General features: G+C 40.7%; 1 protein-coding gene across 1 annotated transcript in view; it reads left to right on the top strand.

Moving 5' to 3' along the window:
• The first annotated feature begins 3,161 nt into the window (after positions 1 to 3,161).
• The window catches only part of LOC136578685 (lipoxygenase homology domain-containing protein 1-like), a 119,726-nt gene continuing 107,678 nt past the window's right edge, over positions 3,162 to 15,209 (top strand). Inside the window, exons 1-4 of the mRNA XM_066578874.1 lie at positions 3,162 to 3,243; positions 4,642 to 4,774; positions 8,679 to 8,830; positions 12,012 to 12,270. Coding sequence (XP_066434971.1) covers positions 3,181 to 3,243; positions 4,642 to 4,774; positions 8,679 to 8,830; positions 12,012 to 12,270 — 607 coding nt within the window. The 5' untranslated portion in view covers positions 3,162 to 3,180. The remainder of the gene's footprint in view (positions 3,244 to 4,641; positions 4,775 to 8,678; positions 8,831 to 12,011; positions 12,271 to 15,209) is intronic.

Raw genomic sequence — 15,209 nt, 5'->3', positions numbered from 1 at the left:
CCTGAAACATTCATAATAAATGTCCTCTTCTTGTTGGCATTGCCTATCCCTAAGTGTTGCTATATTATCACTATAAAATAGGGTTACATCCAAACTAGACACAAATCACCACATTTCAATCAAAAGTAGATGTTATGTTCTTAAAATACATATGTATACATGCAAAATACAAATACCAATAACACAAAAGTGTATATAAAGAAACTAAAAAGAGGGGAAACAGGGAATCTTTCCCAAGCCTGCTAATGTGAGGAGACCCTATGTGAAGGGGAGCACTCGCTCTGATGAGGGCAACCCCATGCCAAGAACCTGGGGTGACCCTGACTCTCCTTAACAGAGAATGCGGTTAAATTTAGATGTTGCACACACAACTATATATAAAAAGATAGATGAAACTGAAATTCATAAACTACTAATTCACAGGTGATAAGAAGTAATAACACCACAAATAAAATAAATCAACAAATAGACTTATCTGAATTAAAACACAGGACTAGACTATAAACCACTGACGTGACCAGAAACACCTTCAGACAGAGTATAACTGGCGTCCTCTGTGAGGAGGAGCCTAAATAAATATGCACAAACTAAAACTGATTGACCAGCTGGGATACACATCTCCCAGCCAACCAATCAATCCACAAACTTACAGAGAAGTGTCCCCATAACCATCGAGCACCGAAATGAAGCTGAGCATGAACTGGCATGAGGATTACGTAGACTGGGGTTGACGTCCTGACGTCACTCCGGTACCGATCCTCCGACGCAGCTGGCGAGCCATAACACATAGACCAAAAGGAAGTTACTGACAATGTGATGATATATGGATTTTTCCATGGTGGTATTTTCATAGTGTTGTTTAGATGGAAACCCCGTCCTTGTGATATGACAAAAAAAGCTGGCCACTGGTTATTTTCTCCTGTAACAATATGGTACCTCTGTGCGGAAAAAACATATATTTATGACTCTTTACCACTGCCAGAGCTCTATTTCTTTCCCCACTGGCAAGCACAAGGACAGTTAACCAACTAAGCAATTACTCATATGTTATCTTCTTGGACCTTTGTGTCTTTGAGTAATTAGCTCATTTTTATACTTGAAAATGTCGCTTTTGTTTTAAACCATAAGGCTATTCTGTAAGGCTAAGGCTTTCTGATATGTAATTTCCAATAACATGAGTAATATTCATGAGTCATTTTTGGAGCTATCAAAGCCTTGAATAAATGTTTCAGGCCATATACACCGATCTGTATTACATTTTGTTAAAATCCAACATGAAAAAGCAAAATAAACGTTTAAACATTAAACATTTAAATGGGCTGAAAAAAGATTGGAAAGAACCAAGGAGATATCTCACCCAATGTCAAACAAACCCTAAATAATAGAATAAATAAATCTTGTTATTTGTATAGCGCCAACTTATTCCGCAGCGCTTTCAAGTAATTTTTATTTCATTTACCCACACCAAGCTGGGTACTCATTTTACCGACCTCGGAAGGATGGAAGGCTGAGTCAACCTTGAGCCAGCTACCTGAACCATGCAGGGATTGAATTTACAACCTTCAGGTCGTGAGCGAGAGCTCAGCACTGCATACTGCTGCCTTAACACTCTGTGCCACATGAGACTCTTATTCTAATTATATGCTACAAAATGTTCCGATTATTTTCATGTAAAGGTTTGAAGTGGCCCACCAGAGGCGTAGGTGACAATGTGACTAAAAAGTGAACTTGTTCTGTGTAGCAGAATAATGTCCGCTTCTGGGCCAAATGAACTCTAGTTCAGCGCTACACATATAGTCTATAGACATGTTTGGACTGGTGTCTAGGTTCACTTGTTGGTGACTTCTCTCTAGGTCATTAATCCCTTTACTCCATGGTATATTAAAAAGTTCTCAAATATGTAGATCTCATATGTCTTAGTAAGTCAATCTATTGCATTCACTGTAAATGTTAAGCCCATCTTTAACTGGGTTTCCCTGGTCCATTTGGAAAATGATTCCGAGGGTCCACCAGCCATATAAACAAAACATGTACACTGCTAATTTTCTTTTGGTCTCATTTGTTATGATTGCACATGTAGGATGTATCAGCAATAACAGGTAGTTTATGAGTCAAGTTTGAAATAGCCCCTAGTGACGAGTGATTGGCTCAAAGATCAGTTCCGAATGTAGTTGTCTTCCATCATTGGCAAGAACATGGAGCCATCAGAGGATCTTCTGATAAACCAGTATAAACCTAATGGAGCCAGATTATTCAGAAAGTCACCTTCTAGCAGATCTAAATTGATTAAGGTTATCCCTAAATACTTTTCTTGTTTGTTCTGAACACTGTTTATTCACGAAGTACTTGGAAGTTTCTTTTGTGCACATATTCACTGCATTTTTCACATGCGCAAAAAGTAAAACGCAAGAAGGTCCCATAGATTTTTCCTGCCTCCATGCATAAATATGCAGTGAATACGCATACATCAGGCATATTCACTGCATATTTACACAATCCCATTGACTTTATAGTTTTCCATAGGGCCCCTCACACGAGGGTATGCGCAAAAACACTCTTGTAAGCACAGTCCATTTACGGCGCAAACAAAGTGCTTTTGCGCCGTTATTGCGCATATTACTGTACTTTTTGCACTTTCAGGGTGATTTCACATGGGCATGGGACACAATTGCACCATGATTTTAACCCTTTCCAATCCACTGTCTGACGACTGAAGACATTATGATTTAAGGCTGTACAGCTCTGATGTTGGAAGACGTCCGTCAGGTTCTCTTACTGTATATTGCCAGCCTCTCTGCTGTGGGAGTCTATCCAATGTGTCACCTCATGCAGTACTGGATTTAGCCAGCAGATAGTGGCGTTGTATAAAGGCAGAAAAAGAGTAAGCCCCCTAGGAAAACCAGGATACAAATTGGATTGGAAAGGGTTAAAGGCTATTTAGCCTAATGAGTTCTAGATGTGTTTTTTTTCCTGTCGAATTGTGCCGTGTATTTCAGTCGCACGGATATTGAGTGCACAAACACTCGTGTGAAGCCATCCTTATTGTGTTTTAATAAGCTTGTAACAAATTCCATTATGTGCACTAGTATTTGTACCTAGTTTTATTCGTAAATATGCTAATTTAGAAGTTATTTCATATATGATCACTTCTGACAGCTGAGTGTTGGAAATATCGGGAATATGATAAAGGCTTCATTCCTGTCCAAGGGTCTGAGCTCTGAGAGAAGACTCCACTTACAGAAGGTACATGTCATATTAATTGACTGTGATTGCTTGATAGAAATTCTACATTGGATCTCGCCAGTAATTTCCTAAAAAAGTCATATGCACTGCACTGAACAAATGCCCTCTGAATAATTCCCAGCCTGGTTAATGCATAACAAATGAGCTTTAACTATGCACAAGATGGTCTTTTATGTCTTCCCATCATGTAGCATTCATATGAAATACCACAGTACAGAGGATATATCCCATTATTATGTAATGGATACTCTGTCTCTTTAACAATCAGCAGTTTTGTGTATTTATGTATCAATACTGATAGTATTATCCAAACAATGATACTGTTTATGGCTCATGCCCACAGACAGAGCAGGATACACCCATGGTTTTATACTGAGGGAATACCGCGGGGATAAACAAAAAAGTCCCCACTAGCGATCGTGGAAAAATGCACTTTTTCCCGCATTTTTCCGTGGTCTCCATTAATACCACGGGAAAATGTGGTAAAATAGAACATGTCGAGATTTTTTTCCTGCGGCATCAATCCGCGGCATAGTCCCATATGTGAGGACTGAGCTATTAAGTTCTATAGAACCTAATAGCTGCATTGTTCTGCTGCGGATTTACGCTGCGAAGAATGCGGCATAAATCTGTCTGTAGGCATTAGCCCTAAGGGAACAGAATTCTATCTGCTCTGTATATTTACATCTCATTATACTAAATGCCCAAAGATGACATATTAGTTGAACATATCTGATTGTCATTCGCGAGGAGGATCTGCAGTAAATCGTACGCATTAAAAGGCATGTACTTTCGTTTTTTTTCTCATACTCATGGATTGCGTATTCTGCGAGGTGAGAAAGAATCACAGCATGCTCTATTTTTTGCGAACTCCACGCGGATGGCATCCATTGAAGTTAGTGGAGGGCGTCCAAACAGCAGCTATTATGCAATTCACATTGCATATGGGCTGCGGGCACCTGCGTCATCACCTAGAAACGGTGCAGGAATTACAATTATTGAAAAAAATAAATCTGTATTGCACATGAGCCACTGTGGTCATCCGCAATAACTCAGGTACACGGGGTCACCGGCCAGGGTCACAGCCAGAATCCACTGCAAGATCACGCATGCGGAATCCGGCTTCCCCGTGTGAAGCTGGCCTAAGCTGAAAAATTATCTTATTAGCCATTAACTGGAACTCCAGTTAAAAAAGGTGAAAGCAGCTGTTAGATTTTCTATCTTAACTTACCTAAAATAGCGATAGTGTTTGAGTTTCGATTGGATAAAGTTTAATTTTGTATTGGAAATAAGCATTTATGTCAAATTTTCTTATAAATTTGAAAGAGTAATTGCGCATAAGTGAAATAAGAAGCAGTTCTATGACCAACTTAAATTCTAAACAATATATTTATTAAGATTCGCATGAGAGATGTGGATACCAACCAAGAAATAGGTTTTTATCCGGATCATGTGTACCTACCTGGTGAAGATGGCTTTGAGAATGTTGCTGAGGTAGCAGCTGTCCTCCCCGACCAACCACCATTGCACGGTAAGGTTTTCAAGTTCTCCACTTTTGGTAAACCCATTTCCCATCTTTTAAGGTATAGGGTGTTAATAGAGGGTATCATCACCCATGATCCACATCTTTTAGCACTAATGAAGTGCAGGTACATCAGTTCTCATTCTGGTGAATTCAGTGTATCTGTAGGTTACATGGTTGTCCATTGAGTTTAATGAGACTGATCCATTTTCCCCTGCAACCAGAGAAACCAGAGGGCCATATGGACATCTTCTATTCACTGGGTCCATGAGTAGGCTCACTCACCTGTTCACCCAACTGCATTGTTAACTATCCTTCACAGATATAGATAAAAATTAATAACGTTTATTGAGTTATTTAAAAGAACGTGGGTTTACACTGACACGAACACGCACACAAATAGGAGACAAAAACAAGAAAGAAACCAAAGAATAAGACCCTGGTTTAAGGTAAACTGGGAGATTCAGCTCTTTGATGATGGAGAGGTAAGTATATTTATCCCTTTATGGTGTACGAATGGATAACCTTACGGGATTAATATGGACATAGTTTGTTGAGGGGTAGGTGATATTCAATATATCAGATCTGGATATATCGTTCGTACTAGGATATCCTCAAACCAAGTGTGTATATGTCCTTATTGAGAAAGAGATATCAATCTAGACCTCTATTTGTATATTGGATCCCCAGTGGTGCCACATTAATTTGAAGGTTGTTTTTAGCTAAGATCTGGTCATGGTGCACTATGATAGTATTGTTGACCAGATTCCACAAAAAACATACTCTTACAATGCCAAAATTGGCTTTGGCGTACGGTAGAAGTAGGTCTACCGATTATGCGTTCGCCAAAAGGTAATATAGTGGCGTAAAAAGTAGACTTATGCTCGGAGATAGACTCAAAAGCCAAGATTGGTTTTTGCGTTTGGCAGGTGTAGGTCTACCAGTTAGTCGTTCGCAAAAAAGTAATACATTGGCGTTTAAGGAGAAGACTTATGCTTGAAGATGGGCTCGACGCGTTTCCCTACCCAATTTTTTGGATAGTTCCTCAGGAGCAAAAGGTACGTATACCATCAATACAACTTTAGTCCTTTTCCTGTGGACCATTCAAAACCAGGGTTGGTGAAAGAAAAAATTTTCTCGACAATAAATTGATTATCCGATGAATAATATCACCGGTTTCTTGTTAGAAAAATGCCACAACATATGTAGTATGCATTTCCACTAATACTCTTCTGTCTAGGTGTGCCCCTCAGATATCCACATTGGCTGTTAGGCCAGTCGATTATTGATCACAACCGTCGGTTCAATAAGTCGATATGTGGAATAGACTAGAGCCAGGTAACCATTGGTATATATCAGTGGCTCAGCAGGAAATCATCCTATTCTGAGTTAACACCGATATACCCTTGGTTTCCTATATGTCTGAATGCTCAGTCTTATTGAGAGGTTGCATAAGCAGGGTCCCCACAGGTTAGTGAATGACTCCTGTTTTATCGATGATACGGCTATCTATCAGTTTCTATATAGCCAGAGTACCATACGATAATACTACTGCAATGTTCAGAAAGCCGGAGGCAAAAAGAACCCAATTGGTAATTACAGGGTTAATGCTTAGCAGAGCCGTTGTAGTTGTAATTACAAGCTCAGCAAAGCAATTGCAGAAAAAGCAGGGTCCCCACAGTCCACCTGACGTGCTGACGTAATTGCATAACGTACGGGGCGTTCCAACATGGAGCGCTGTCGCCTCGCACGTCCCGCTCCGACCACCCCCATAGTGACGCGGCACGCCACAGACGTCACCGCGCTACACCAGAGGGCGTCCTATTAGCGTGATGACGTCATCCACGCATCATGCTGAGCGTTCCAAGGTGGAACCTGCGCGAGCATGCCGGAGCGGCCCCTTCAGCGCAAGCGCGTCTAATCCAGGGAGAAGGCGGCTTTGGTCGGTGCAATGGAGGCGGGGACGCCAGCACCAGAGGGGGTAAGTGTATAACTTCTGTATGGCCAATATTTAATGCACTTTATATTACAAAGTGCATTAATATGGCCATACAGAAGTGCTTAACCCCACTTGCTATCGCGGGACAACCCCTTTAAGGCTTTTTTACGCAAAACGATTATTGCTCAAAATTTGTCCAAATGACCAAAAATGAGTGATAATCGCTACATGTAAACGCGGGGATCATGCACTTTTCGTTTGATCGATGGATTTTAGTCCACATAAAATCCATCATTCAGCCTCTGAAAGACTGAGTAATTCCCCCCCCCACACACACACACACTCGCCACCGCAACCCCCGGATCACCCCCGGTGCCCCCCAAATCTTTTCACCCGATTAGGCAGTTACTTGAAAAAAGCGATGCTCGATTGAGTAATTGCTCTAAACAAGCACATTCGCTCATCTCTATTAACAACCAGGTACCATAAACAAACATACAATATACAGCATAAGCTTTAAAGGGTTATTCCAGTCTGAAGCATTTATCAGCGTTTCACTGGATAGGCAATAAATGCTAGATCAGTGGGGATGCCATTACTGAAACCCCATACAAATCACCCAGTCCTAGTTCTGGTGATCAGTGGGGGTCTCATCAGTCCTCCTCCATGAATTTATCATTTATCACCTTCCCAGTGACAAGGTAATAAATTCTTCATGGTGGAATAACCCCTTAAGGAGCTACTCAATAAATAGTTACATACATAGCATGACAGTACCAAATGCAGCACAGATTTCCCTACAATACACATCACGCCATATGCTACACCAACATTCTTGCATACTGAACAGCTTGTTAACCAGTAAACCATTGCATACAGTAGTAATGGTTGGGAGAGAAAAGAAGGGAATAGTTAGGGAAAATCACAGGCCCAAAGCTTTATTGAAAGGGAAGAAGAGGAGTGTTCGTGAGTTTATGCTTTATGACATCTCACTGTCCTTGTGCAAATGAGTACTGCCAAAAGTGGTTCCAACTGTTTCCACAGTTAAAGGAGACCTTAGACAGTACTCTGTTTTACACAGGTTGTGCGCATACATGAATGACCTCTAAGGGGAATTCCTCGAGTAGCCAACTATGACAAGTCCTTGCAGATGTTGGTTAACTTACAATCTCTACAGTAGCAACATAGAGCCGTAGAAGAGACTTGGATGAGCTTGTGGATTCTCTTTATTTTTTTACAAATCAGACTTGAGTCCCTAAAAACCAGACAACATCCCCATAAAACCAATAAGAATGCCAGTTGTAAAGGAAGCAGTTGTTCTACGTGTGCCAGCCAACTCCTGCCATAGAGGTAGGCTGAGGAAGCTAGTCATTTCCCTGTCGAAAGACGCATGTCATGCTTGTCAGAGTCCTACAGTCACACACAAAAGATATGAGGAACACCTTTCCCAGCCTTGTAGGGCTCTTTGTACATAAAGGTCCATTTTACGCTGTCCATTTGGATACTCAAATGCTTCAAAAACTGTCCTGGTGATGGTCCTACAAATGGTGGTGACCTAGGGCACGGGGAGAACTTCATTGTGCAGGAGGAGTGCTTTGCCCTTGATAGTGAGCTGTCTGATGCTACATATTCCAATTTTCTAAATGTGTAATATATAGCCAATAATTATTTGTAAGACTTTAGGTCCAGACCTTTCTTGACTGCCTAAAAACATGAGGGTCCTCGGTGTAAAGAAACATGTCTCTCATGATTGCTATGTTGAAAACTAAAAATTGGTGTATCATAAAGTGAGAACTTTTGCAAGTTTCATCATCCTATAGGTCAAAACCATTTGGTATACAAACCTTGGCATATATTTTGAAATGGCTTTGGAATGTTACTGCTATTATATATAATGAAAACTTTATAGGCTTTTGGTCATCTTTCCACAGCACTACAAACTTCACTCTGTGTTCAATTTTTATCCCTTTCTAGAAGTGACATATTCAGTTTATATCAGGACTGGAGATTTCCCTGCATCTAGTACAGATGCCGATGTTTTCATCACAATATACGGAGAAAATGGAGATTCATGCAAAAGGCAACTGATACACACACTATCACCTAGAGTATTTGGCAAGGGAAAGGTCTGTATGTTTGATGTAGATTTTTAGTATATTGACAAAAATGAAAGACAATTAGAGATATTTTCTGTTTGGTATCAATGAACTGACTGTACAATAAAGTTCTCCAACCGTTTTTTAACTGAAGACAGTGGTATATATAAAAGAGAGGGGTCCCCAAAAGCAAAGATCAAAATGGACCCCTTATTAAGATGCTGTATTTTGGCACCCAGATCACAAGTGTCTGGGTTTTGCTTTCACCTCCACTTCTATTCCATCACCATTAAGGCAATTTCCAACCCCCTTGTTTTTGAGCAATTTGGCTCCTGTTTTCATGCACCTAGTAGAAAAGGGGCTGGACCCAAACATTGCTGGACCCCCTCTCTTAATGGGCCCCATACCAGCCACATGGTTTACTTCTATAGTACATACACCCTTGGCTGATGATCCACAATCAGTCATCTAAGTACGGTGCACAGCCACATTTTATCATAAAGAAAAGTCTACCAAAATCAAATAAATGTTTTGTTTATTAATCGTTTCTAATCAGTTATTAAAGCAACCCTGACTACCTATTGCACACTGTGCATTAGTATGCATCATTACTTTAATTACACCTGCTTTGATTGACCAATGCTGCTCATAAGAGCAGCATGTAGTGTCTTTGACTATAGATGTATACTAATGCACAGTGCATCTAGTAGTCTGAGAGGCGTCCTTCTTTGTCAAGGTCTGTAGGGTCACTTTAACTATAACCTAATGCAGGGGTACCAGTGAAATGGTTCTTATAGATTTGGCACTGGGCATGTTCTCTTTGAACTACTTGTTTGGCTCTGAACCCGGAGTCAAACAACAGAAGAACCAGAAGTCCCAGATGTGACATATGCCCAACCTAGACAGCACCTAATGGACTCCGTTGACTATAATGGGCTCCATCCGGCTTCCTGCATGTGAGTAGAAAATTTCTGGAATGAAATTGTGCAGTTGGTTCCTGGATTTTATGCTCAACCAGAGCCTCTCATACAGATGTGAGCATAGCCATAAACACTATCCATGGGTGCTTCTCCTGGGTTAGATGCCCATTCAGTGGGTCACTTATAGGCATACACTGTACACTAATCAGGGTTTCCCTTGGCCTGATTAATGCTTCAATCTGATATCAATTGCCATGAGGAAGGAGCCAGAGAGACATGTTTGCCTCTCAAGCCAATGGTTAGAAAGCGGAAGACTTATGTTCAAAACAGTAAATTAGTATAACTTTCCAGAAAAAAAAACAACCATCTGCCCTATAATATTGTTCAGAACATTTCAACATTGTCAAGTATTGGTATCAAGAATGTGCATCTATTTAGTTTAACCACCTCACCATAACTACGGTACCTTCACCTAAAAATAAAACATGTCTGCTCAAACTGATTCCATGAGGTTGATAATGAGGTAATATACTCCAGTCATTTGAACACTCAACAGATAGCAGATTTGCAGCATGAATGTACACCTGGAAATAACATAGCTAATGTATGAAGCTAGCAAAGTGGACTAGAATGTTTTGTGAAACCATACCACAAAAAATAATACGGTTGTGATGAGGGACTACAACATACCAAAAAACTGTAGAAATTAGGTTTTAACTAACTTTTTTTTACTTTTTATTAAAACAACTTGACTAAGAATGTTGTCAAATATACATACTTATAAAATGGATACACAACAAGATAAACACCAAGTAGAAAAACGTGTATTACCACAAAATATGAATAAAAATATCTTTATTGTAATTACAAATGAGTGAAAATAACAAAACCATAATGAAACAAATCCCAAAGATTGCCCTCCATGTGTAATCCCATAATCTCATCTCATATCAAAAGTTAAAAAAAAACATATCACACCCCAAATTATGAAACTTTATATGCAAATAAAGTGCGAGCGCATAGGAGATACCAAAACATGTGTTGGGCTTCCTGGATTCTCCCTCTGCTTGGGTTAAGTACTTTCACTATAGTTTTGCACATGCACTTTAGGGCCTCGGTCACACGGGCGATTCTCCGTGCGATCTGCGCATGTGATGTGCGATTTTATAAAACCATTGCTTTGCAATGGTATCGGACACATGAGCGCTTTTTATGCGCTCGTCCGATAAATTATAGAACAGAAATCGTAGATCGCACCTATCTGCGATCTGCGATTTCTGTTCTCTTCTCTATATGCGCTCAATGGGGCCGGCGGCAGCAGCGCCGACCCCATTGAGAACATATAGAAGACAAATCATTCTTCTCTGCCACAGCTGTAACAGCTGTGGCAGAGAAGAATGATGTTTGCCCATTGAATTCAATGGAGCCGGCAATACAGCCGGCTCCATTGAAAGCAATGGGCTGCCGGCGATCTCAGGATCAATTTTCGGGAAGGGCTTAAAAATATAAGCCCTTCCCTGAAATTCATCCAGAAATGTGTAAAAAGTAAAAAAAAAAATATACTCATCTTGTCCCGGCAGACGGAGTTCAGCCGCGGCCGGTCGGCAGTTCTCCTGAACTGCTATGAGTAGTATTCAGCAGCCGGGGATTTAAAATCCCTGCCTGCTGAATGAGCTGCCTCTGATTGGTCACAGCCTCACCAATCAGAGGCAGCTCTCACTCACCCATTCATGAATTCATGAATGGGTGAGTGAGTGCTGCCTCTGATTGGCTCAGCGCAGGGACCAATCAGGTGCAGCTCTCAGCTGTCATGCCGCCGGCCCCATTGAATTCAATGCGCTGGACAGCGCTGCACTGCTCTGGCCCGTTTCTAATGACACGCGGCTAGGAGCAGATTTTTTGGCCCCGGTCACGCGCATCCGTCATGCGATCCGCAAATCGTGGGAAAAAACACCCGTGTGACCAAGGCCTAGTACTGTATTTATGGTCATCATCTCGCTTTGGTATCTCCTTTGCACTAGCATTTTATATGAAATTTCATCATTTGGGGTGTAATATATGTATTTATTGATTTCTGGCATGGGATGAGATTATGGGATTTGTTTCCTCGTGGCTTTGTCCTTCTTATTAGGTTGTAATTACAATAAAGATATTTTTACTCATACTTTGTCATAATACATGTTTTTTCTACTTGGTGTTTAACTTTTTTACATTTGTTGTTCAAAGTTGCAATGTTTTATATTTTCAAAACATTAACTTTATTCCAAATTTGTATTCATCTTTTATTACAGATAAATGTCTTCAGAATAAAAGCAGTGGACCTTGGAATGCTGTCTAGCATACATATTAAACATAATGCAGTTGGTTATGGAGCTGGTTGGTATCTAGATCAAATCACCATAAAGGAGTCAGATAAGGCGGATATTAAATATCTGTTTCCATGCCAACGCTGGTTAGACACTGCAATAAATGACAAACAAACTAACTGTGAGTTAAAGCTCCTTGGGAAATTTAACCGAACTAATGAAAAACTACTTACGACCACGGAAGGTAAATTGTAACCTTTAGATTAACACGATTAAACCACTAATTCAATATATGGCTTGTTCTGTTCTGTCTATGACCTCTTTAGGCTAAAGTCACATTTGTGCCAGGGCTTCTGTTTTCCTGCTTCGTTATGGGAGCAGAATAGTGAAATCACCTAGATGAATAGATCCATCTCATAATGGAACTGAACTGCGCCGAACAGACCCCGTTGACTATAATGGGGTCCGTTTTTGTTCCTGTTCCTGTACGGCATCTTTATCAGATGAAAAAGTCCTGCAATCACAACTTTTTTATCTGGCATTTCATGCCGAATCTGCGTCGGAAGCTCTGAAAGGGGCCTCCGACGCAGATGTGAGTGGAGCCGTATTATAAATCAAAGGCACTACGATTTATCTAGTAAAATGTAGAACATAGATGGGGTTAGCTATAAAAAATTATATTAAAAGCCTGTTATCAGAAAAATGGTACATGTATGCGGCCAGTAACTGCCAAATGGCCACCTCTGTGAAAGATAAAAAGGGAATTTTAAGATTTTTATTTTATTTTAGGATAGTACACTGCATTACTTATGTAGTGCATTCTACTAAGCTTATGACAACAGCCTATTAGACTCTGTGGGAGGCGGGACCTAATAGGCTGAGTTACATGGCAAACATGGAGGCCTTTGTCAGGCTTCCTACTGACATGGAAACCCATTGGTACCCTGTGATCGCCCTGCCTGGTGCTAATGGGTGACGGAAAGAGCCCCCTACTCCTGTTATCTGCTTACATGCTGCAGTTGCTATTGATTGTGTCATGTGAGGGGTTAAATTGCCAGGATCTGAGTTTTCTCCATTCCTGGCTATTAGTGCAGAAGCCTGGCTGTCAGTAGTCAGCTAAGCTACTGCCCTAAGAAGATGTATAAGCTGGACTAAAGCCCATTAGTGATTACCATAAAAAGGTGTACTGGTGGTTTTAAATAGTATCATATACCAATAGAAATGCATACATAATTAAGGCAAACATTAAAACCTTTATAACGCTGAATGCCTGGTCAATCCCATTGCACATATCATAGGAGTAATAGCGCATCCAGTCACCTGACTCCTCACATCAGTACTGACGCAATTGTGATAGAGGCTGGCAGTCATCTTAGTGTAGGGAAAGCCCATATAAGATGAATATAAAGCAACCAACACCAAATTTAGAGATGGGAAAGGAATAAAAAAAAAAACATAAAAGGTAGAACACAGACGAAGACATAAATAGAGATAAATGTAAAAATACAAGATCATGAGTAGAGATGAGTGAACCTACTTGGACACGCCCCTTTTTTGCCCGAGCGCCGCGATTTTTGAGTACTTCCGTACTTGGGTGAAAAGATTCAGGGGGCGCCGTGGGGGAGTGGGGGGTTGCAGCAGGGAGTGGGGGGGAGAGGGAGAGAAAGAGAGCTTCCCCCTGTTCCCCGCTGCTACCCCCCGCTTCGCCACGCCTCCCTCTGCCCGCTGGCGCCCCCCGAATCTTTTCACCCGAGTACGGAAGTACTCAAAAATCGCGGTGCTTGATCCAGTAATTACTCGAAACGAGTATATTCGCTCATCTCTAATCATGAGTGAATATGAGTATAATTTATATAAATGAATATAACATTCAACATGAAGGCAAATCAGTATTAAGAAAAACATAAAAAGTTAAATAAATATAAATAAATGGCTACCCTAAAAAATATATAAATATAAAAAAATAAATAAATAAAAATGTAAATAAGGAACAAAAAAAAGTCATGACCATCGGTAAGAAAACCACCCAAAAATATAAAAAAATCCAAATGTGAAGGAAGAGATGACAATAAACATAACAAAATGTATAAAAATCTAAACAGACCTGCCCTATATACACCCACGCACGCACATGTCTGATATGACCAAACATATAACAAGCCACATCCACCAAATAGCATATTTAAAACATAGATACCATATAGAACCTAAAATAGATACAAAATCAAAAGACATCAATATAAGCCTGAGGAGCAAATCACAAAAACAGTGCAAAACTAATATTTTCGTTAAGGCCATTTGCTATAATTGTATTCAGTCAATCAATCTATTGAGTTTCTTATTGTGCCAAGAATTACTCCCAATTACCACCATTAGTGCCAAATAAAATTCGATCTAATCGTCTGAACTAAAATCCAGATGGATAACAATTGTGATATACTTTAAATAGAGATGAGCGAACGCGTTCGTCCGAGCTTGATATTCGTGCGAATATTAGGGTGTTCGGGATGTTCGTTATTCGTAACGAACACCATGCGGTGTTCTGGTTACTTTCACTTCCTTCCCTGAGACGTTTGCGCGCTTTTCTGGCCAATTGAAAGACAGGGAAGGCATTACAACTTCCCCCTGCAACGTTTAAGCCCTATACCACCCCCCTGCTGTGAGTGGCTGGGGAGATCAGGTGTTCGCCTAATATAAAAGTCGGCCCCTCCCGCGGCTCGCCTCAGATGCGGTGTGAGTTAGATGAGGGACAGTGCTGTTTATACCGGAGCTGCTGTAGGGAAAGAATTGGTAGTTAGTGTAGGCTTCAAGACCCCCCAAAGGTCCTTATTAGGGCCACTGATAGCTGTGTGTTGGCTGCTGTTAGCAGTGGCATTTTTTTTTTTCTCAAAATCGCCTCTGCAGACCGTTGCACCTGGCATTAGGGACAGAAGTGCTGCATAGGCAGGGAGAGTGTTAGGAGTGAGTGTAGCCTTCAAGAACCTCAACGGTCCTTTCTAGGGCCATATTTAACCGTGTGCAGTACTGTCCAGGCTGCTGTTGGCTGTGCTGCATTTTTTTTGGGCTTCTCAAAATCGCCTCTGCAGAGCATTCCACCCTCCATTGATACTGCAGGGAAAGAATTGTATAGGCAGGGCCACAACACAGTTATTATTCATAGAATATACGCAGTGCTGCCTTTTG

This window comes from Eleutherodactylus coqui, chromosome 9 (assembly GCF_035609145.1).
Source record: "Eleutherodactylus coqui strain aEleCoq1 chromosome 9, aEleCoq1.hap1, whole genome shotgun sequence".
NCBI classification, from domain to species: domain Eukaryota; kingdom Metazoa; phylum Chordata; class Amphibia; order Anura; family Eleutherodactylidae; genus Eleutherodactylus; species Eleutherodactylus coqui.
The sequence above is the reverse complement of the archived record's forward strand: the minus strand, read 5'-3'. Positions and strand labels throughout refer to the sequence as shown.